The 25,200-nt window shown below is 37.1% G+C and overlaps 2 protein-coding genes and 1 long non-coding RNA gene across 4 annotated transcripts in view; 2 read left to right on the top strand and 1 right to left on the bottom strand.

Moving 5' to 3' along the window:
• The first annotated feature begins 255 nt into the window (after window positions 1–255).
• Window positions 256–4,031, top strand: LOC125645806 (muscarinic acetylcholine receptor M3-like). 2 transcript variants are annotated; one of them, XM_048871647.2, is made up of 3 exons: window positions 256–433; window positions 950–1,064; window positions 1,787–4,031. In XM_048871647.2, the coding sequence occupies exon 3, from the start codon at window positions 1,818–1,820 to the stop codon at window positions 3,369–3,371; it is 1,554 nt and encodes a 517-aa protein (XP_048727604.1). In that variant the 5' UTR covers window positions 256–433; window positions 950–1,064; window positions 1,787–1,817; the 3' UTR covers window positions 3,372–4,031. The 2 variants fall into 2 exon arrangements, with proteins under 2 accessions (XP_048727604.1, XP_048727605.1); XM_048871648.2 differs by lacking the exon at window positions 256–433 and adding an exon at window positions 782–826.
• A 987-nt stretch (window positions 4,032–5,018) lies between these two features.
• Window positions 5,019–17,462, top strand: LOC125645825 (uncharacterized). Its single transcript, XR_007359455.2, has 3 exons — window positions 5,019–5,143; window positions 10,355–10,469; window positions 16,088–17,462. It is a non-coding gene; the product is annotated as an uncharacterized LOC125645825 (long non-coding RNA).
• LOC125645812 (uncharacterized) overlaps window positions 17,072–25,200 on the bottom strand; it is a 24,312-nt gene continuing 16,183 nt past the window's right edge. Inside the window, exons 2-4 of the mRNA XM_056141752.1 lie at window positions 21,257–21,401; window positions 20,830–21,053; window positions 17,072–18,634 (exon numbers count right to left, since the gene is read on the bottom strand). Coding sequence (XP_055997727.1) covers window positions 18,405–18,634; window positions 20,830–21,053; window positions 21,257–21,401 — 599 coding nt within the window. The 3' untranslated portion in view covers window positions 17,072–18,404. The remainder of the gene's footprint in view (window positions 18,635–20,829; window positions 21,054–21,256; window positions 21,402–25,200) is intronic.

The raw sequence follows: 25,200 nt of genomic DNA, 5'->3' as shown, positions 1-25,200 counted from the left end.
GTACAGAATATTGGCAAATTTAGGGGCGGAGTCAACCCCCACCCCCGACCTAGGCTTTCCGTAATCTTTGAAATCGTTTGGCCTCTGAGGTCACCCTAGAATATCATAAAAATCAAGAGATTTAAGATATCCTGGATCCGCCACTACAGACACAACTGCATGAAGATGGGAAGGGGGGGGGGGGGTAATTGCATGTATCCTGACATGTTTCTGCATGTAACATTTTGACGTCATTTCCTGCAACTGTGTTTAAAAAAGGATGCTTCCCTGCATGTATTGATATCATTACTGTAACATTGAAGTGCATTACATGTGGATGTTAACTTGAACTGTACGTTAAAACAATACTGTTACATACATACATATATATATACTGTATGAGCGCAGGGTTGGAGTACAGGAACTTATGAGAAAACTTATAGCAATGTAGCTTGTGAGTAAATATTTTTTTGGTTTCAAACATACATGTAATTTGATTGAAAAAACAAACAAACCATGGAACATATTCGTGAACCTGCAATTAAAACTTTATTATTGTGAGGATCATATATGTACGTGTAATTCAAACGAAGCTCCGCATTGGGTTCGACAGGAAATACAGCACTAAACATGTAGCGAGAGAGAAGGGTGGCGACAAATGTAGAAATTTAATGTACAGGGACATACGCAATTATTTGTTTAGAAGTTATTAAACTTGTGGGAAAATGACATTCTATATTTATAAACAAACAATGACGTAGTACACAATAGCTCGCCACGCTCTCTTACAAATACGGTTTACGTTTAATCTTCTGAAGCTTAAGCATTCTTCATTGTGTCAATCTTTGTAGGTTCTTAAATATGTATTTTATTTATTCAATTTAAACAGTGTATCGATATCAAGTTGAGCGATCATAATCGGCATCACCTCGTAATGATACGACTTTTAGAAATTCTTTTTCAATTTCAGACAATCCCGCTGAGACCTCTTGGTGATTTCCCAGGACAGACGAGTTAGAGCGGAAAGTGTAACCGGTTTCACTGCATCTATAGACGGAAAACCTTGTACACCGGTAAATAAAATGGTAAGAATTTTGTTGTTCATGTGTTATTCTAATTAATCATTCGTTATCTTCATGAAATTCTGCTCCCTTATTTATAGTAGATATACAGTCTATGTATCTGTTAAAACGCACTTTGACTAATATATATATATATATATTACAAATAATACGTAAATTAGTAATTCAGCTGAAACGAAAAATTGAGAATAGTGCATAAAAAATTATGGATGCAAAAAATAAATTCTTCGTTTCAATGATAATATACAAACGCGTGAGCGTTAATACAGTAGTTAGTTTCAATGTTAAACACCTTAACACATCACCACATAAATTCAGCTGATCCTCGGTTTTGTCGGGATAACCTTAGAAAAGTTTTAATTTATACAAACACCTGGAGCTTGTAACTACTACGACTAAAAAAATACCATTACAATTCTAAATGTGAGAATATGTGAATTAATAATTAAACATAAATATTGTGTCCTCTGTTATTTCTGTAAGACATTTTCCTTCGCATATTAAGTGGAAATTAATGCCTTGGCAATGTACCTGACTACTTATGTTTGGTCTGTCCTCTAAGGTAATTCACAATACAAGACAGGGAACCAGTTATTTCATATTAATTTTGTGTTTAGCTTTTCTCTGTAGACTTTTCATCATATGTTTTTGAGAAATCGTGTTGTAAACATAGATCTGCAAATGAACTAGCAATATAGGAAATAATCGTGATTTATATTTTGCAGTGACAATATCTACAGTACTGTCAACGACAAGATGAACAATTTTAGTGAGGAGGTCCAACGCCTTAACGATGAAGCGGTGGAGACCCTTATTCCCGCCATCGTCTTTATCGTTCTCCTCATGGTCATCGGAGTAATCGGGAATCCGATCGTTGTGTACTTCTACGGTTTTAAATTGAAACCGACCCCATCTTACATGTTCATTGTGGCTTTGGCCATCTTTGACTTTCTCGTTTGTGCTGTCTCCATGCCGTTGGAATTAGTTGATTTAGTTCGATTCTACACGTTTGAAAGTGCCGTTGCGTGCAAACTTTTGAGATTCGTGAACTACCTCATGGCTATATCAAGCGGAGGGATTCTTATAGCGATTGCTGTTGATCGTTACCGAAAAATCTGCAAGCCATTTCAATCTCAGATTACAATAAAAATGGCCAAGATAATAATACCGTGTATTTTGTTTGGGTCTGTGTGTGTTTCATGGCCCAGTTTTGTATTTTTCACTGTTGTGGAAGTGAATTTGACAGAAGTTACTGGTGCTATCGGCCAAGATTGTACCACAATCCGAGATGATTCGTACAAACTTTTCATTACTTTATACAATGGGATATTATTCCTTTGCTTCATCTTAGCAATAACATCTCTCACAGTTCTCTACTGTCTCGTGGGGAGGCAAATTTTCAATCTAAGAAGCTTTCGGTTTTATGCTCAACGAAAAAGAGGAATCGCTGCAATGCGACCACAGAGCCGAACGACTCAATGCACGGACGACACACGAGGGTTTGGGTCTTTCAAGGAATCACATTCTACAGAAATCCCCAATTTTGATGAAATGACTTTGCCGCCCAGTCGAGAAAGCAGCCGACCGACCACGGCTACTGCGATAGCCTTCACGACGCGAAAAGTGGCACCGTCTCCAATTGACTTTGAAGGAGACGGGTCCACGTTTTCCAGTGGATCCGGGCATTCATCCAATGGCATCCTTCGTATTTCCAAGAGTCTCCATAACGCTTTAAATACAGAAGAAGTGTCTGTTCCAGTTCGATCTAGTTCAGCTTTTTCTAATCGAAGACAAACAGACGATACGGATGATTTACAAAACGAGTCCGCTCGAACAAGCAATCTGTTACGACAAATTCAAGATCAAGAGTCTTCGCGAGTTTCCTTCGCAGAGGAGGGTAAAGCAATGAGTATAGCAACATCTTTGGAGACGGAGACTAGAGATGCAGACGGCACTGCTAACCTGGACCAGAAGAAAACAAGTGCTCAAAACATTAACACCAAGAAGTATACCGTGGTCATGTTATCAATAACCATTGCATTCATCATTAGTTTCTTACCGTACCTGGCACTGATGACATGGCGAACATTATCCAAGGAGTATGAACCTAATCTCTTTAATAAATCAGAAATGGTGGCATTTCAGATTTTCATTCGGTCATTTTTAATTAACAGTGCCATGAATCCACTGATATATGGATTTCTGAATACAGAGTTTAGGAATTTCATAATAGCGTGTGTATGTTGTCGAACGTATGTCGGTCCACCAGGGTCCAGATCCGAAAACAGCGGCCATTCACGATCCTCGTGATGACACTGGTCCCAAAACTCTGTAAAAAAAAAGTATTGTTTATGCGCATACCAAAGTACATATGTTTGTTTATATTGTTTTCAAATTACTAGTATCACGAACGGTTTTGATGTTTAAGAAATGTTTGGAGTAAAATGTTTCTGTACTATGGTCTATATACATACAGATACTTTACACATGTGAATGGTTTTTTCTAACACTAATTATTTAGAAATAATGAACAAATCCTTATTAGCTAAAGATTATAAAATCAGAAGCGCTACATCGTGGGGCTGTACATAATACGATCAAGTGGGATAAAAGTTCCTCAATCCCGATTAATGCCGAGCTGAACAAATCGCAAAGTTGACAGGATAGGACTTTAAATCAATGTTTTCAAGGAAAGAAAATCTCTGAGCGGCCTTGTCAGTTGCATTTGGGTGGGGAATCCAATTTGCAATTGGATTGTGGCCTGTTTTATTTGTAAGACCCACCGTATTTGATTGCAGGCAGCTCTATTTTGATATTTCATTATGTGTTGTAAGGGGTCAGATTGCATAATCATACCTATGTGATACATATGTTCTTGTATTTTTGTTTTCGACTCATTCTGACCCCCACTAGCTTATTCTGTTATATAACTTCGTCATTTTCAAAATAAATGACATTTTTTTCAATTCACATCACTGTCCTGTTTTCACTGCCTTTATCAAGTAACAAGCAAAGGCTACTTGGCAAGTCATATTAACTACATGTAAGGAATTATACATGTGTTGTTTTCAGTGTTATCATAATTTGGCGGGAACTTGACGAAGCTTAACTAATCAAACTAATTAACTACTGTCATCATCAAACTATTAAAAGAATGCAATACACGTTTGATTCTGTATGTACATTACATAATTTAATGATAATACTAACTCAATTAACAAATAGCGATAATCAGCAGCAATTGGCCACTAAATCTCAAAATCCATTAATTTGTTCCACAAATACTGTACATAATAAATGTGATTATAGCATGTGGTTAAAATATCTCCGCAGAATACATAGAAAATTGATGCATTACAGGGGTGGATCCAAAACAAAATTTCAAAAGGATAAGACACCACGTTCAATATCTTTCCCACACAAAAGGGGGAGTTTCAGAGCCCAAAATATGACAATTTGTTAATCATAACTTTTCAACCGAAAAAGGGGGAACCCCTATAATCCCCCTCCAAATCCTCCACTGTATTGCAAGGATGTTAAACCAAATCAGATCATTCAGATGTCTGCCTTGACAAATACACGTACAGTATTTATGTACATTATCTGTGTGTTATTCGCTTCAATTCTATTGAAATCCATTGCTTGTCATTTGCAACCATTTTTGTCAATGAAAAAGTGAAGATAAGATAAAGGAATATAAAATTAAAAGAAAGGCAAACATGGACCCGACACCATAATGAGATCATGTGTCTAAAAGTAGGCGGCATACACTGCTGGCCGGTCACACCCGCCGTGAGCCCTGTATCTTCACGTAAAGGAGTAATCCGTAGTCAAACTTTGTATGTAAAATTGGTATGAAGCACGTCAGACAGCATTTGACGTTATGACAAACTAGATCGTATTAACGATAATGTTGACTACAAACGAGATTGTAACCATCAACTCGTTTATCAGTAGCCTGCCTCGATTATAAAAACTGATCTTATGGAGAACATTTTCTTGCAGACCGAATCAGTTGAGAGGCACAGACACTACAGAATATACAAGTATGAAGCAGATGAAGTAAATATGGAAGACTAAAAGTAAGTGGTGCTTTTTATTTCGAGGTCACAGGGAAATATCGAATCGACATATGATAATCATGAATGAAAATGATTGATTGTTTTTACGTCCCATCGAGAATTTTTCATAATGAGACATCACCAGCTGTAGGTGAAGTACCACCGATTTGATTTAAAACTATCCTTAGCGCTCAGTGTCACAGCAGTGAGGGTTCTTTATTGTGCCAACGCCTGTAGCGACATGATCAAATCAGAAAGACCCGCGATTCTCACTTCTAAATGCCTAGCGTTTGGCGGAGGAACAATTAAGTTAACGTCTCATAGCACGAGCGGGGCTCGCACTCGCGACCTACCGGTTATGAATCGAACGCTCTACCAACGAGCTACCGTAACCGGTGAAGAAAATGAGTATTGTTAATAGATAAAACGTCGTAGTTATGTCTAAATGTCGGACTGAGGGCCACAGGGGGATTTTTTCTTGTCATGTAAAAGCTTTTGAATAAACTCTGCCTCGTAAGAATATAAAAATTGGTCAGCTAATATAGAAGCTTCACCCGTGTCCATGGGAATTCAACAGACTGTGGGGAGGTTAGATCACGAAAAGAAACCTAGATATTGTCAATGAGGAACTTCAGCATCCTTTTAAGATCAGCTTGAGAGGACCAGTGCGTAGAATCAGAGTGGTGTTCAACAAAGTAATTTCTTGGATGACTAATGACAAGAATCAGAGTGGTGTTCAATTTTCAAAGTAATTTCTTGGATGACTAATGACAAGAATCAGAGTGGTGTTCAATTTTCAAAGTAATTTCTTGGATGACTAATGACAAGAATCAGAGTGGTGTTCAATTTTCAAAGTAATTTCTTGGATGACTAATGACAAGAATCAGAGTGGTGTTCAATTTTCAAAGTAATTTCTTGGATGACTAATGACAAGAATCAGAGTGGTGTTCAATTTTCAAAGTAATTTCTTGGATGACTAATGACAAGAATCAGAGTGGTGTTCAATTTTCAAAGTAATTTCTTGGATGACTAATGACAAGAATCAGAGTGGTGTTCAATTTTCAAAGTAATTTCTTGGATGACTAATGACAAGAATCAGAGTGGTGTTCAATTTTCAAAGTAATTTCTTGGATGACTAATGACAAGAATCAGAGTGGTGTTCAATTTTCAAAGTAATTTCTTGGATGACTAATGACAAAATTTGAATATCCCCATGTTCCATTTGGAAAGTGGTTATTTATTTCAAAATTACTAAAAGTTCTTTGTAAGTTTTTAGAATGCACACATGATTTACATCACTTCACGCATATATTATGGCACAAAACATTTGAAGTTTCTCCTTCGCGGCAGTTATTTTCGTGGGGAGCAACGAAGGGGCTTGGTAGAACTTATACTGGATCCAACAATATATCTTTGTTTGTATGGGTTTTTTTGTGAAATTTTAGAAATCAGTATAGATAGGGTAAACGCATATTAATTCGTCCCATTGACTGGGTTATTAAAACCGAAACGTGGTTTTGACGAATTGCGTCAGTTGAAAGGGAACTTTGAATTTAAGTAGGATCACCAAACGTGGTTCCGGTTGAATGGATTACCACACGTGGTTTCAATTAGGGATGGCAAATTTTAACCGATTATTAATAACATTTTGCAAAATATCTACATTTTGATATTCTGAAGGAAAGAATAGCTGGGTTACGAGACCAGTATGTATAATTGTGATGGGCGCCAATTGAAGAAATGTAAGACTGTTCACCGAAAGCAGACTGCGTTATATTGATACAGGCTCTATAAGGACCTCCTCCAGTTGTGTCTCTGTTCAGTCATGTCACTTAAAACTCAATTCATTTTCTACGTATTTCCTTTTCTACACCGAATGACTTTTGAAAGGATTCAAGATTAGTTTACTTATTTTAATTGAAAACTATTCAGCAAAAAGAGGGACAAGAGTGAAGCAGCAGGGATCTGGGAAGGACATTTTGTACACAAGTATCGCACTGAATGTGTGACATACAAGTATATAAATGTACATCTCGTGAAGCGGAGAAGCTCCTACATTCAACAAAACTAAAACGAAATCAAAATGTGTACAAGACAGGACCTGCTTTAATTTCATTTTCCTTACGTAATTTGCACTAAAGATATTCCAACATTTCACACTTTTGACAATGTACGACTTCTGGTACTAGTATTTGATTTAAAAGATATACATTTCTGTAAACATTATCAAATCATAGATAGACAAGAACACCCATTCGGGGGTGGGTTGTTAATCTTGAATAACATATGCTTTATTTTATGTATAAGACGACTCTGTTCATCTGCAAAAATGTTTTATTTTTATTTTTTTTATATACATATGGAACCCATGTAAAATCATGGATATAGTTTAGACCTTAATTAATGCGACAAGCCATGTTATACAAACCATAACCATGTACATAACGGTAGTTTGGCTATGTAGCTTTCTGTTTAGAAATTACTACGTACCTCTTGTACAATTAACCGGTTACTCGATAGCAAAGATTTACGGCTTACCGGTTACAAATTCTTATCTGATTGTCATCACCTAGTTTCAACAGTCTCCTTTAAAGTAAATATGTCCGAAATCTTTTTCACAACATATACCGACAACAGAAAGTCATCTTTGGAAAAAGGGCGTGACGAGACAGGGACGTGGTGGATGGGGAGCACTAAATCAAAACAAAAAACCTTCTAACAAACGTTCCTGATATCTCATGATGAGACAAGGAGATGGGGAGCACTAAATCAAAATATACCCAACAAACATTTCTGATATCTCATGACGAGACAAGGTGATGGGGAGCACTAAATCAAAATATACCCCTCCAACAAACATTCCTGATATCTCATGACGAGACAAGGATATGGGGAGCACTAAATCAAAATATACCCCTCCAACAAACATTCCTGATATCTCATGATGAGACAAGGTGATGGGGAGCACTAAATCAAAATATACCCAACAAACATTCCTGATATCTCATGATGAGACAAGGAGATGGGGAGCACTAAATCAAAATATACCCCTCCAACAAACATTCCTGATATCTCATGACGAGACAAGGAGATGGGGAGCACTAAATCAAAATATACCCCTCCAACAAACATTCCTGATATCTCATGACGAGACAAGGAGATGGGGAGCACTAAATCAAAATACACCCAACAAACATTCCTGATATCCCAAATTTGAATTTTTGAAAAGATGTATCCTCTTAGCTTCATCCAAGCGATGCTCCTTCTGAGCTTCTGGTGCAAACATGGTGATGGGAATTGTTTAATCACAACTCATTCGTTTTTTGTATTTCGACACGAGGACAACTGTAAAGAAAACATGGGTTCGACATGTGTTTGAAGTTTTTAAAAACGTTACACGAATGAAAGAGCATTTGTGACTCTGTCAGCAAACAAAAGCTCACTTCATTATATAGTTCCCTGTCAGAAGACTACGGAAGCCGATAGGTGCCAGGGTATAGAATTAATATTTATTTAACTGGAGGCCGCCATTTTGGCTTCCGTAGAAGACTGTAACTACCGGCGATTTGTTTGCTTCATCACGGAAAGAAACGACAGGAACAACCCAAAGCAGTTATCATTCAAGTTGTTTGTTTTTTTTGTTTTTTTGTTTTTTGGTTTTTTGTTTGTTTGTTTTTTTTACCACATTTTGGTTGCATGTAATGTTTCGTAGAAAGCAATCATATCCTTTGTCTCGAGGTAAAAAATCCTACTGTAGATAGACAATATTATAATCAGTTGAATGTTCCCCTTGATCGTGTTGCCGAACAAAGTCAAGATGCTATCCACATCATATGAACTCGCACAAATGTAACAAAATTAGATATTGGACACCTGGACTCGCACAAATGTAACAAAATTAGATATTGGACACCTGATCATCAACAAGAACACGATAAGGAACCTCTTTCAAAGTGATCGAAATTATCTTTTGAGGATTCTGACGATCATTCGCCCTCACAAGATGATAAATCGCCATCCCACCAATCTAAAATAAATGAGGAATATATTAGAACAGGTATTTATGGGACGTGCAAAGAACCAGGCACACATTTCTCTCCTCACCTCCTCTATTGATTCTTCATCAGAAGAATATACGTTGGAAATACCAATTCAAAAGTTCACATCGACCATAGAATATGGCAACCGCCGCAGTGGTCTAGAGATAGAGCGTTCTCTCCTCATGCCGAAGGTCAGGCTTCGAATTCCGGCCGCGACAGACCTAAGTCGTTAAAACAGGTAGTGACATTTCATCGCTTAACGCTCGTCATCAGGTGTGAATGTCATGGGTCCTCGGGGATGACCTTTAAAATAGATGTCCTGTGTCACAGCAGGTGTAACAAGCTAAATAAAAACCCTTACTGCTCAGTGACCGTCTTCATATGAGTGAAATATTCTTGAGGGGACGTTAAACAAGATACAATCAATCAGTCAACATACAATATGACATACGTCAAAAATTGGTAATGCCCCAAATCAGCCACGGAATATTTTTTTTTTCAGCAAAAAAAAATGTTTTGTAAAAAGACGCGAGTTTTTAATGCCTTTTAGTTTCATCGGTTTTCGTGGTTACATTAACGCTAAAAAGTTAAGATAACGAACATTGACCAATCTCGTAATTCCTATAAAGAATACAAAATTAAGGGTAGGAAAAACACGGACCCCTGGAGAGAGCTAAGATGAAAAGGTGTGCATAATGAACAGTGATCAATCCCATAACTCCTATCAGGAATACAATTAAGGGTTAGGCAAACATTGACCCCTAGATATATCAGAGGTGAGATCAAGTGCATAGGAGGAGTAAGCACCCCCTGTCGACCGGTCACACCCGGCGTGACCCCTATATCTTGATCAGGAAAACGGAGTTATCCGTAGTCAAAATTAGTGTGCCACGAACGGTCTAACAATCGGCATGACATACGTCAGACAGCATTTAACCCAATGATAGGTTGTATTGGTAAATTAGATCATTATAACGACCATAAATTGCAAAATGCTGACTTAAACGAGACTGTTGGAAACTCTGCAACATCGACTTATTTGTCAGTAGTCTAGCGCTAAATCTAAAAATGTATACAGTGGAGCCTCGGTAATCCGGACGCCATTAATCCGGATGCTTCGCTTAATCTAAAAATGTATATACACCGCAAATCATATCTTTATTACTTTTGACTAATTAATCAGTTGTTTCAGAGGCGAATAAGACCTATTTGTCCAGTTGGCTGATCCACAAAGCGCAGAGAGATAATGGGAAACGAGGACGACTGAATTAATGATAGACATCAGTACAAAAATCAACTCGTACTTGGTAAGATACCTTTATTAAGCACTGTAATGAGAAAAAAGCATGGAATCAAAAAGACATTCATTCTGGTGAAGTCAGTGGGTTTGTTTACACCTTGCGGGAAGTCAGTGGGTTTGGTTATATCTTGCGGGAAGTCAGTGGGTTTGGTTACACCTTGCGGGAAGTCAGTGGGTTTGGTTATACCTTTCGGGAAGTCAGTGGGTTTGGTTATATCTTGCGGGGAGTCAGTGGGTTTGGTTATACCTTTCGGGAAGTCAGTGGGTTTGGTTATACAAATGTACCTTGCGGGAAGTAAGTGGGTTTGGTTATACCTTGCGGGAGGTCAGTGGGTTTGGTTATACCTTGCAGTAAGTCAGTGGGTTTATACTTTGCTGGTCAAGTGACTTCAGCTTGCACATCCAGAATTTTTCCCTTTCCTTTCTCTGGGGATCTGTCGAACCAATTTGAGTCATAATCAATAACCACTACTGTCAGTCCTCCCATCGGTGATTTATGTCACTGATATGTATAGGCACTTGCAAATCTTTCGTGGTTTTGACAGAGAACCGGTGGTTGCGAATCCCCTTCCGGAAGTCTGTTATTTCTCTACACATTGTTTCTGGCTTTTAAAAGTTGCAATTTAGATTGAAAGTGCAGTTGTAAAACGATGATCTGGTTAGAATTTCAACTACCATTCCTCTAAAGAATGTTCTACAGGGTAATGAACCCACCTGTGTAGATGAAGAAGGCGTGGCAATAACAGTGACTATTGGAGAAGGAATTTAAGGCGACACAGACACAGCGACAATAAGCAAGGAAATATCGCAAGACTGATCCGATTTATCACATGAGGGTAATGCGGATTCTGCAGACAATGCAGAGGTGACCTTCCTTACCTGGAGTTTCTGTTATATGTTTTCAGTGACCCTTCATATCTTTGACCGGTCATTTAAACATGATGTGCTGAGCCTGGAATCCCTCATGAATTCTTTGGCCGTGACTCGTAAATTGTGGAGAGTAGTTAATTATTTTGGCACTTATAAAAATCAAGAAATAAAGAACGCTGTTAAAAAGAAGCTTTCTACCGATTTTGATACAAGTTCTTATCTTGACAAGTTATACGAACCACGCGCTCTATAGACACAGGAGCTCGATCAATTCAAGAGAAAAGCTTATACATTGTATATCTACAATGGTAACTTTGAGGACACGATAAGGTGTCGGATTTGCGCTGTCCAATGTGTGATGCTAGAACCTCGCTACATATAAAAACTATGTTCGATGTGCATACACAGACGGTATGATAGGTGAGTTACTTTGCTGTACATCTAATGCATTCTCCACCACCGTAGAGCGTCATGATCCACCCCAGGATGGGTGGTAATACATCTTTACTGAAAAATTGTAACCCTTATATGTTTTTTGTCATCTGTTGCGCAAGTTCACCGTAAATACCCCGTTATCTTTGCTCAGAGTGAGGAGGGTCTAGATTAACTCGCAGGCCTGACACGAGGATACTCAGGAGCTATGCATAGAACTTTGCCAGACGCTTTGCATTGAAAGCATTTTACGTCTGTTACGTGAGACACTTTGAAACCATAGGTCAGCATGAAGGTAGACATTAACATGAGAGAGAGTCCTTGTCACCTAAATACAAAAAAGGGGCACCAAAGAGTATCTCACAAGGGCCTGTAACTAATGCAAAACTTTGCTTTTTTGCGTCATAAAAACAATGACTATCATTATTGTAGTACGCGAATCTACACATTTAGAACGGGTTTTCTATTTAGGACTGTAATCTAGTTTTAATCACCTCAACTTACTTTATCCGATGATGACCCGATAATAAACGGAAACTGTGAACTGATTGAAAGTTCAAGTGGTTCAACTCTTCCAAAACCTATTTAACCGTAACCAAAAGCAAACTTTACCTACAAACTTACAATGCTTGTCAGACGAAAAGTTTGAGCAGCCATGAAACAGTATTAGGTGGGATCGGCTGTTTGACATCAACGTCATTGTTTTGTGCGGCGTTGTAATGCTATTTAGTGCGGTATTGTAATGCTATTTAGTGCGGTATTGTAATGCTATTTAGTGCGGTATTGTAATGCTATTTAGTGCGGTATTGTAATGCTATTTAGTGCGGTATTGTAATGCTATTTCGTGCAATATTGTAATGCTCTTTCGTGCGGCAATGTAATGCTATTTCGAATTATCAATAAATATTAGGGATGACAATCGGATAAGAATCTGTAACCGGTTAGTCGTAAATATTTCCGATAGAGAAACCGGTTAATTGTAGATGTACGTCGCAATTTCTAATGACTGAACAGACCACTATAGTTACACTACCGATAGGGGCCTCCTTGGCCGAGTGGTTGAGCATCGCGCTCAAAAATCACACGGCCTCTCACCTCTGTCGGCGTGGGTTCGAATCCTGCTCGCGAGTAAGTGAGAAAGTTTCCCAGTTTACTTTCGGAAGGTCGGTGGTCTCTTCCCAGGTGCATTGTATCTGGGTTCTCTCTTCCACTAACAAGAACTGGGCGCCACCATATTACTGAAAAATTGTTGAGGGTGGCGGAAAACATCAAATCAAATTACGCTACCGATACACGTGTATGTACATGTGTATGGTACCGTTATGTATACGTGTGTGGTTTATATAACATGCCTTGTTTCATTAAAGGCCAAACTGTATTTGTGATCTTACATGCAACCTATATTAATTTAGTCAAATATCAAAAGTCATGCACTGCCAAAAGTTTAAAACTCCTTAGTGAAAATTACGTAAGGAAAATGAAATTAAAGCAGGTCCTAAGCCTCTCTAGTACAAATGTTGATGTCTTGTTGAATGCAGGAACTTTCCCTACTTGTATGTCGCATATTCAGTACAACACTTGTGTACAAAATGTCCTTCTCAAATCCCTGCTGCTTCACCCCTGCTCCCCTTATTGCTGAATAGTTTTTAATTAAAATAAGTAAACTAATCTTGAATCCATTCAAAAGTCCTTCAGTGTAGAAAGGGAAATACATAGAAAATGAATTGAGATTGAATTTTAAGTGATATGAACTGAACAGAGGCACAAGTGGAGGAGGTCCTCATAGACCCTGATAAGTATCAATATAACGCAGCCTGCTTTCGATGACCAATCTTACATTTCTTTAAGTGGCATATATATATATATATATATATATATATATATATATATATATATAAAAGCACTAAAGTTCCAACAACACCCGATACCTCAGAGTGTCGGATCCACAACATGGACACAAGGTCAAATACAAAAAAATTATACAAAGCACTAAAATGACCAACGACACGAACAACGAGATTGTCAATTTTTCGACAAACGAACAGAATTACATAATCTGGTCAATATCAACAGAGCATAATAACAAAAACTACATATAAATACATCTAGCACTACAACTACACTAATCTACAAACATATTTACAACGCAGACTACATATTTTTGGTCTTTAGGCTTGCCAATCAATGTTAAAAGTGGAGCGAATTAGGACATGCCTTATTCGTCCAAAGAGCTGATAATATATATATATATATATATATATATATATATATATATATATATATATATATATATATACATGTATATATATATATATATATATATATATATATATATATATACACACACACTAGTATTGCAATGTACATACTGCATGGCTGCAGAACTGTAGCTCTCTGAAAAACATATATTGGGACAAATCAGAGAGCTACAGATCCACCCCTTATAAAAACCTATGATTTGTGGTGCACGAAAAGAATGCGGACGGTTGAGGCCTTATTGTATCGTTGTATTCTTGCATTGTCGTGACGTCTCATAAATTTAATATCAAATAATTCCTAGCATAGTTACCTACTATACTTGTGTCCATATTCATTAAAGCCCCATACGACCCGAAACCCCACAGTTTAGTTAATGATTTCTTTCGTTGCCGTAGCCTTGTTAGGTAACCAGTCAATTCGAACCCCGGTTCATTTCATACATGCACAATAATGTATAGATGTGAACTAATATTCCCACAAATATGTTTAGTTAAATATTTTCAATAATAAACCATCCCAATTTGGTTAAATTCTAACTAATCAAATAGTCAAACCTATGGCTATGCGGCTTTCATTAATCTATTCCGGTCCCCCATCTCTGCCACACGAGCATAAGGGAGCAAACAAGGTTTTGTAGCATTTTCTATAATCAAGGTCTTATTTTACTTTTAGATGAACTACACTTTTTAATTTCTATTAATAATTCGTATTATATAATAAATGAAGACCGAATACATAACTTGTAATGAATATTATAAAGAGATATGAATAACAACAGGGTTCGAATTGACCGAATGCCTAACATGGCTACGCCAACAAACGAACGAATTTTCGGGTCGTAGGGAGCTCTAATGAACATCTAAAGGTATATCTGGACATCAGTGTAGTAGGACAATATTATTCTATATTAAATCTATAAGATGGCAATGCAAGAATGCAACGATAAAAGGCGTCAACCGTGCGCTTTTTCTTTTTGTATGTGTGCGCCGTAAATCGAAGGTTTTTATAAGGGATGGATCTGTAGCTCTCTGATCTGTCCTAGTAATTTTTAAGAGAGTTACAATTCTGCAGCTCTGTACCTATCAGCTATTTTATTCCTCCAAAATATCGAAATGTAGATATTTTGCCAAATTTTATGGTTAATTGGTTAAACAATTTGTAACCGATTACCATCTCTCCGACCGATCTCTAATAGATATCTTTGTTTGTCAATACATAATGTACAGGGGGTGCTTATTCCTCCTAGGCATCTGATCCCACCTCAGGTGTGTCCAGGAGTCCGTGTTTGCCCAACTATCTATTTTGTATTGCTTGTAGGAGTTATGAGATTGATCACTGTTCGTTATCTTCACTTTGCATGAGGACATGAATTGGGCTGCTTCATGCGGGCACACTTCATGATGTGCGTTAGCAACTTCTAAAAAGCGTGCCGGCGTCAAGCGTTGCCATTTATTCCCTCATGTACATTAAAAAGGAATTTATTTTAAATTTTACTTTCTTTTTTTTTTTGTCGAAATTCCCGGCAGCAGCAAATTCATGGGGAAATGACTGTCATCACAACTTGTAGAAATATCAAAGGCTATAACACTGGAATGTAAATACAGTAAATTGAACCACGCCGGGTGTAGAGAATCAGACTGCCTTCATGTGCGATATTGAAACTGTATATTATACTTCTATATTTCTCGTGGTTATTTTAATGGCTTCTTGTCAATTTTCGTTTTCACGCAGTTTAAATTCACGGTCGGTGCGTCTACTCTGTATAAATGTTAAAGCAATATAAAGTGAAATTGGTGAAAATTAAACTGGAGCATGTAAAATACAAAATAATAAACTTCCCTTACGCTTAGAGACAAACCACAGGGGCTAAGCCCGTTTTGGGTCCGAACTCTGTGATACCATAAATATAGAAAGGGGTCTAAAGTGTGGTAGTTGTATGAAAAAGCTAAAATTCGTTAATGTTAAATCAAGTCGATGTCAGGATTTCATTTTATATATCGCAGTAGGAAAAACACGTTAATGTTAAATCAAGTCGATGTCAGGATTTCATTTTACATATTGCAGTAGGAAATACACGTGCTACACTCACAAATCCTTGGCGTCTCTCCTGATGACGTATTTCATACTTGGTCAAGGGAAAGGAATGCTGTTCAAGAAATCGGACGGACGGTCGGAGGGACGGACAGTTTAATCAACGTAGGGTTCTAGCAGAGCCAGGCTTTATAATTACCCAAATCCACAAAACGTCTAAATCTCAGATCCGGAAGTGACGTCATCATCAAATATCAAGGTTCAAATATTTATCTATCATTTTCGAAAGCTTCAAGAAAATTGACCGAGCCGTGCAAAATTTGTTTTTACAAGGTGTGTTGGTATTAAAGTGCGTTGTAACACATGGGTCTTTCCGATGTAACTTTGTCTCGTGTCACAGTACAGCGTCATCAAGAAAATTAACTTGCTACCTCCTTGGGCACCATGCATCAGTCAATATTCATAAACACACGCCCGGGATTTAGATGAGAGAATCACGGGTCTTTCGATTATGACCTTAAATCATGGTCTCATACCTCGACAGGCGTTGGCACGTTAGGGAAGCCTAACTGCTGTGGCACTCAACTTCACCTACAACTGGTGATGTCTCAATGTGAAAATTATTTTGGGAAGTCATAACCCGTGTAGGAATTTCAACGATTTCAAAAAGAATTATTTCCAAAAAGAATTCCCCCCCCCCCCCATGAATGTTTTTAAAGATAAATTTCTCATGTGTTATGTAAGAGTCAAGATTGACAAAATTAGGAACATGAAGTCTACATAATGATACCTTTGAATTTTCTCTACCAGATGACACCTTTGAATTTTCTCTACATAATGGCACCTTTGAATTTTCTCTACATAATAACACCTTTGAATTTTCTCTACCAGATGATACCTTTGAATTTTCTCTACATAATGGCACCTTTGAATTTTCTCTACCAGATGACACCTTTGAATTTTCTCTACCAGATGACACCTTTGAATTTCCTGTAAAGGGATGACCTATATTAAGACTTGGAATTTACCAGATTTATTTGGTAACATGTTTAAGTGAAGTACAGAATACAAAAATAGACTACGAGTATAATTGTACAGTATGTATCAAATGCACGAGAAACATTGTCATGCAGATACAAAAACGCATGTATATTTCAACCGTTTAGAATATTAAGCTTGATCTGCAACACATTCAAATTCTCTTATTTTGTTTTATAAAACATATATTAAAACAAAACTACTAATTTATCTTCCTCTTGATTCAAACTTTACCAAAGATCTAACATTGCATACAAGCTTCAACAGAAATGACAGTCATACCAGAATTATAAGTGTTCTGTGGCGCTAACAATCATCATAACCATGCTATTACAAGATGTTAAAAAAAGTTATCAGAAAAACACCAAGACGAAATAGTTCATCTCAAATATAGAACATGTATACACGCACAGTATCTAAGGGTGGTCTAGACATACTGGACATTGTTGTTTTGAACATCTCTATTTCTATGGATAATAAACGTCTTACAACTCAGGGACGGATCCAGAAAATTTTATAGAGGGGGGGGGGGGGGTGCGACCCAAGTTTTTAACTTTTACCGCCCAAAATGGGGAGGGGGTGTTGAAGACCCCGTATACAAGCAAAAAATGACTTTTTTGTTAATAAATGTTTAACCAAAGTGGAAGTGGGTTGCCACCCCATTAACAGCCCCTCTAGATCCGCCACTTTAAACATTCCACTTATCAATGATAGTCATGCAAACCAAATGTAAATGTAACTAATACTTATAGTGGTACAAATAATTGTAACTAATACATACATTTTACATACTTTTTATGCAACATACGGATCATTTGAACTTGCAGTTTTCATCTCTGAATTTGTGAACAGCATACATGTGACAGTTAAGGTCTAAGGACATATTTTCATTACCCTAATGCAACAAGTGAACGCCTATAAATAATTGTGTTTAAGCCAAGTCTACAGAAACAATAGTAGTAAGTTAGTCAGGAAGACACCGGTACCCCCAAGACAGCCATGTGAAATTCACACCATTTCTTCTCCCCTGATCTGTTATGGTAGAAAGGGAATAAATCGTTTTATGAATCGAAAAATCTTACTCGGACATACTATGTCGTGTCAAAAACCACTCTAGACTTATAAAAATGGGGTCACGATAAGTGACTTGCATTCAGCTAATTTGACTGAATATCTAGTGTAGAGTAGTGTAGACTAGTTATTTACTTAGGAGACACGTGTAAAAGTATTCATAGTTCATCTCAATTTTTTGAAGACTACTACAGTCTATATATATACTGTGTGTGAAATCCGACTCCGCTTTGTGTGTATATCAGCTGCTGCATGTGGTATCCGTTTTGGCGGCAAAATGACCAGCGTGATGCAACTTTTCATTGAATTCACATAACTGCTGTAGGAATCCGTCATTTGGCACTATTTCTCGTCTAGCTCTGACCATGCGCACAGCTTCTTGTATAGTCATGTGACGTTTAATCATCAGGAAGGCTAACACGATGGTTGCTGATCGACTGGCCCCGACTTTACAATGGACCATTACTTTACCTTCATCATAAACAAATAAGGAAATTAATCATTTCATTTCGAATCATGTCGATAACTGAATAAAATTGATGGAGATGTTAATACAGCATTAATGACAGCTAACATCAAATATTATTAAAACACGTAATGGTAATGAACTGTAACAAATTTAAAATCCATACTGAAAGCCTTAAACTTCAGAGATTCTCACAGGCAATTTCTGGATCTCTCCTGCACCGCCCTCTAGCCCAAGGTGTCATACTACAAATCTGCACTTTAGCTACCCGCAGATGTTTTGTATAACTTTGCCAAGTAATGCAGATCTATATTTATACTAGCACTTTCCAAATTAAAGTTCGGGTAAATAACCGTTACCCTGGTCGGTTCGTTCGTCTGTAATACTTTCATCTTCCTCAAACGCCTCTTTTATTTTAAGCACTACTTAACCAAATTATCCTTTGGAATGCAACAGATGGTGTTCTTTAGAAATACATCAAGGTTACCTTGGGGCAAAGTGGGGGTAATAAACGATTTAAAAAAAAAAAATGGTTCCCAGAACTCCTCATACATTTTACATGTAGATATACAATAAGTACAGGTTTAGGAATTTTCATTTTCACCCTGAGGCCCAAATGGGGGTCGAAAAACTTTTTTTCTAAAAAAAAAAAAATGATTCCCAGAACTCCTCATACATTTTGCACAATAGCCAAATCATCTTTTGTAGACGATTAGTAGTGTACTGTGCAATAAGGTTTCAGAATTTTCATTTTCACCTTGGGGCCCAAATGAGGGCGGAGTCGTTAAACGTATTTTAAAAACCTTGGACCCCAGAACTCCTCTTACAATTTACACAGTAGCTGAATCGTCTTTTGAAAGATGATTGGGGATAAAAATAACCGACCTCTTGTCGACCAAAACCCGGGTTCCCAGCACTCTTGCATTCTATGCAGTAGCCAACTCATTTTTTAGAATGTAATTGGTGGTGTTCTATAGATGTGCAATAATGTTTCAGAATTTTCATTCTCCTCTTGGAATGGGGGTATAACCCTTCGTTTGAGCAATTCTAAATTGCCTTCACCAAAGGATATTTTGTAGCGAGTTTGGTTGAGATTGGCTTTGGAGACTCCGAGTTTAGGAGAAAAATACAAAAAAAAATACGAAAAGTTAATGCGAACACACCTTTTTGATCAGAAAATTTCACTTGAGTTTTCGTTTCAGGTGCGCTAAATTTGGATCGACTATTAAAACCTAATACATCGTCTATGCTAACGTTAGGACGAGCGCAAGTACACGCAATACATGAAAGGATCTAGATTTTTTCCCCAAGGGAACCCGTTCAATCTCATGTAATTTTTTCCCCAAGGGGGTCCAATCTATGCTTTGGACTAATACTGACAACTGGAAATGAATAAAAAGGACAATCTAAGGAGGACAGGAAACAGACACCCCCTAACATATGCGCTCCTAAAACAGCCTTTACCAATGGAATATGTATGGATAACCATTTGAATAGTTGCATCGGTTCGATCGCCAGTGGCAGTATCGCTCAGTTAATAGAGCACCTAACTAAAAATTCAAGAGACCCGGGTTCGAACCCCAGTTTGGTCCGTTGCATTTCCTCCCGTGCTGTTGCATTTGGTGCCGTAGACCAGCCCCTGGATCTTACAGGTGAAAATGCCTGCTAAGGGATAAAGATTGTTGTCTTCGGGGTGTAAAGACATTTAAGTAGGGTGAGATGTGTCGGTCAGGTCAGACGGGTTCAATCGCTCGTAGCCGGTTAACTCAGTTGCGCTTGAACACCTGTGTAAACATTCCCGGGACCTGGCTTCGAATAGTTGTAGTTACGTCACACCTATGATTTTGCCCCGGGTATGATTTATTGTATATTGTTCACTGATATGGATATTACATTTTGTTATAGGCCTACATTAGTGCACTGCATTGTGCAGAGGATCACAGGACTAGAATGACATTAATCCACGTAAGTCAACAAGAGGTCACTTTGTCATATAAAAAACTACAGTCGTAAGAATTACGAGGTTTTTCAACTAAGACATTTCATTGGACGTTTATGTAAACTCGGTTTTTTCTGTTCTAACCGCTGCACTGGTAATCAAGATCAAATTTTAATTTTTATGTTCCCGTGATTGTACTAATTTTTAACATACAAAATATAAGTTAACAAATACACCAATCCCATGTAATATAAAACTTACCACCTTCCTTCAATGCTTGATCGATAAAATCGGCCGACTTTTCAAAGAAAGGTGTAAGCTGAAAGGTCATCATATCCATGGCTTCAAATCCATAGAACTGAATACCGACTTTTTGAAACATCACGTGGTTAGTGTTGACGAAGAACTGTCCCTTTCCCATGGCGGTATTCACCACGTGAGTTACTCCCAGATTCCGTAGACCGACTCGGCTTTTCCCGATAGATCTGATGGAAAAGATTATCTTTAAAAGTCAACAAAGTATACAAGTGTGACTGAAATTGCACTTTCATTCATTTTTCAAAGTAAAATATGATTTATCAAAACAAAACGTTTCGTAAACAATACTTTAACTAGGCACAAAATACATCATATAGAATGGATATAACTGACAAAAATCAATTCTAAGAAAAACGAGATAACAGCTTACTCCTCTCCTATGTAAAGTCCAGGGTATACTTCATCATAAGCGTTGCTAGGCAACATTTCGAGTCCACCAGATGGCGCTGTGATGATATCTTGAAGTTCCTCGGGTGTGCATGTTGTTAGCTTTGATTTCGCCATGTCATTGGCATCTGCATATAGAGACAAATTCAAGTGTAGATAGTTCATTGATTGTATCTTGTATAACGTCCGACTCGAGAACTTCCATTTATATGGAGACGTCACCAATGCCAGTGACGGGCTGCAAAATTTAGGCCTATGATCGGCGTTGACGGTCTTTGAGCAGGGAGGAATCTTTATCGTGCCACATCTGCAGTAACACGGGAACTCTTTTTTCGCGGTTTTTTTTCGAAGGACCGCCCCATTCAGTCGCCTCTTATGACAAGCAAGGTGTACTGAGGACCTATTCTAACCCGGATCACCACGGGATTACTAATACTAACACCGTACACGGAAACCAATGCAGAGAGTCATAACACAATGCACCATTCAGTGAAAGAACTATGGATGACAGGGGCCCCTAATTGTGCTCTTAATGATATAAAAATTCATGCAAATCTGAGAGATTTAAATTACAATGTGTAACCAACTCATAATATTTCAAAACAAGAGGGACATAACAATCAAACATTTCTAACTTATCATTTGGCAATTTGCTATAGGGCGCAAAACTCCTACTCTAGAAGTATTCAGTAGAAAACCCAATGCTTGCTTGCTCGTGTAATAATAATAATAGAACCAGGAACATTGGAGTCATCAATTTCACATTTTATCCTGGTTAATTTCCATACTTGCACAATAACGTCTAGATGTGAACTAATATCCCCACAAATATTTTAGCTAAATATTTTAAATAATATATCACCCCAGTGCCTTTAAATAATAATTATTCAAATAGCTAAACTCACGACAATGCGGCTTTCATTAGTCTGGCCCGGTCTCCATCCCTGCCACACGAGTGTTAAGGACTTTAGTAGCATTTTCATGAATCAAGAGCTTATTTTACCTTTAGAAAAACTTTATTTTTTTTAAATTTCTATAAATTATTCGTATTGATAATAAATGAAAAGCGAATACATAACATATAACGAATTTTATGAATAGATACCAACAGCAATAGGGTACGAATTTGACCGGCTACCTAATACATGTACGTTAACAAACGAAATCATTTAAAGCTGGGAGTTTTCAGGTCGTATGGGGCTTTAATTGAATATTTGAAGGTATATTTAGACACAAGTATAGTAGGAAAATATGTTAAGAATTTTTTTATATTAAATTTATGAGACAGCAACTCAAGAATACAACGATATAAGGCCTCAACCGTGTGCAGCTTTTTGTGCGCCGTAAATCGAATGTTTGTATAAGGGGTGGCTCTGTAGCTCTCTGTTATGTCAAAATATTTTTTCAGAGAGCTACAGTTCTGCAGCTATGAAATCAGTGTCATTTACTATATTCTTCAAACATGTTATAAACAAATGCTATGTGCGTATGAAAAACAACAAAATTGTACAAGTTGGGTAAGCACTATTAGAAATGAACTTTCATCATTCAACTCTTGGAAATATCGAAAACAACAAGTTGGTAATGTTAAACAATTATCTTTAGTTTTGGATCAACGGCCTACCAACGCATTTACATAAAGTTTAGATGTTTTTGAAAGTTCGTCGACATTCATTTTGTGTAAAAAAAAAAAAAAAAAAAAAAAAAAAAAAAAAAAAAAAAAAAAAAAAAGATCGATGTCGAAGTTCTACACTTTCACTGAATATTGCAAAAATGAAGGGAACAAAAACTTGCATGGAAGAGAACACAAACGTTCACTTTGAAAGGTGAAGATAACGAACAGTAATCAATCTCAGTATTTCATATAAGCAATACGAAACAGAGAATTGGGCAAACACGGACCCCTGGATACACCAGAGGTCGGATCAGGTGCCTAGGAAGAGTAAGTATCCCCTGTCGACCTGTCACATCCGCCATCAGCCGTCAGTCCTATATCTTGATCACTTTGTAATATGCAAGAAATAGAAGAATAAATAATACCCTCCTGTATATTCGAAAATGAAGAAATTTATTTTTTAATGATCTACCTAGTATACTATATTGCTATCAAACCGTCATCCACCACTTACCTGTATGTTGTAAATCTTGTGCACCTATTACCCATAGAGATCCTTTTGTCAATAAACAATCAATGTAAAATTAAAATGTCCTTTTGCTAACCGAATTCTCCATCAGAGTAGGCGTTGTCAATCAAAAACACGCTGAAATTACTTTCAACTTCGTCAAGATAAAGTAGTGCATCTCAATAGGAAAATAAATATAATCACTGTTTTAAACGTTTTCAAGATTTGTCCCAACAATGCAAAATTTAGAAGTTTTTAAATTTCTTTAAACAGTAAACCTGGTGCGAGATTCGAACTTGGGATCCAGAGATAAAGTTGATGATATATAACTGACTGTGCTGTGGAGATACACAGACTAAATTTAGATGGAGATAGATGAGGCTAATTTTATCTCAAAAGGAAGTAATGTTGGTGTCCTACACTTCCTTATTGTTACAATACACAGAGAGATAAAACAAGTGAGAAAAGGTAGATAATGGGTCCAATTCTTCTCAAAATATATATTGATGAAGTACATGTATATGCCGAAAACAACAGCAGAAATTAGTTAATGGAATTCCTATTCAATGCTAATTATCTACGAAAAGTTAATGCAAAAAAAAAAAAAAAAAAGATTTTACTTGGATGCTAAAATCTATTGCCATATGTCAGTCGTTTTTCCGGTTACAAATATTTGCCCGTATCGAATAATTTCATTTTCAAATATTTTAGAAAAATAAATCCACAGGTTTAAATACATCTTAGTAGAAAGATGAATACTCTACCTGTGTTTTAGTACAATACTCTCCCCTACACTGTTCTTGATTTGATGTAATGACCTAGATTTGAACCGGCGGAAATGCAAGTTGGAGGCACCAAAAATATGCGAACTAAATTTTTTAAATAAAATAAAAATATCAGGAACTATCGGTTTCCTATCTGCCCAGAGTGCTGCGTACAATTTGGGATATATGCTTTGCGTGTAAATGTTAAATTGCAAATTAAATTTTAGTTAAATAAAAACGAAATAACCACAAGGAAACGAAACATATTGTTTGCCTGGTTACTGTTCATAAAAGCACACAAGGTCACAGTGTGACATTTGGCAAGTCACTGATGTTCAGGTCAAATTGTGTACAATGAATGGGACAAGGTTTTTATTACATTTGATAGTTTAAATCATCAGTATTGGAAATTTTTTTTAGAAAAATAATGTTCAGTGGAGGATCTCAAAAGAGGTTACAATAGTAGCTGCAGAACTGTAGCTCTCTGAAAAAATATTTTGACATAACAGAGAGCTACAGGTCCACCCCTTACACGATTTACGGCGCACAAAAAGCTGCGCACGGTTGAGGCCTTATATCGTTGTATTCTTGAGTTGCTGTCTCATAAATTTAATATAAAAAAATTCTTAACATGTTTTCCTACTATACGTGTGTCCAAACAAACCTTCAAATATTCATTAAAGCCCCATACGACCCCAAAACTCCCAGCTTTAAATGATTTCGTTTGTTGACGTAGCCATGTTAGGTAGCCAGTCAATTCGAATCCCGGTTAATTTCCATACTTGCACAATAACGTCTAGATGTGAACTAATATCCCCACAAATATTTTAGCTAAATATTTTAAATAATATATCATCCCAGTGCCTTTAAATAATAATTATTCAAATAGCTAAACTCACGATAATGCGGCTTTCATTAGTCTGGTCCGTTCTCCATCCCTGCCACACGAGTGTTAAGGACTTTTGTAGCATTTTCATGAATCAAGAGCTTATTTTACCTTTAGAAAAACTTTATTTTTTTTAAATTTCTATAAATTATTC

Source organism: Ostrea edulis, chromosome 6 (genome assembly GCF_947568905.1).
Source record: "Ostrea edulis chromosome 6, xbOstEdul1.1, whole genome shotgun sequence".
In the NCBI taxonomy this organism is placed as follows: domain Eukaryota; kingdom Metazoa; phylum Mollusca; class Bivalvia; order Ostreida; family Ostreidae; genus Ostrea; species Ostrea edulis.
The sequence above is the reverse complement of the archived record's forward strand: the minus strand, read 5'-3'. Positions and strand labels throughout refer to the sequence as shown.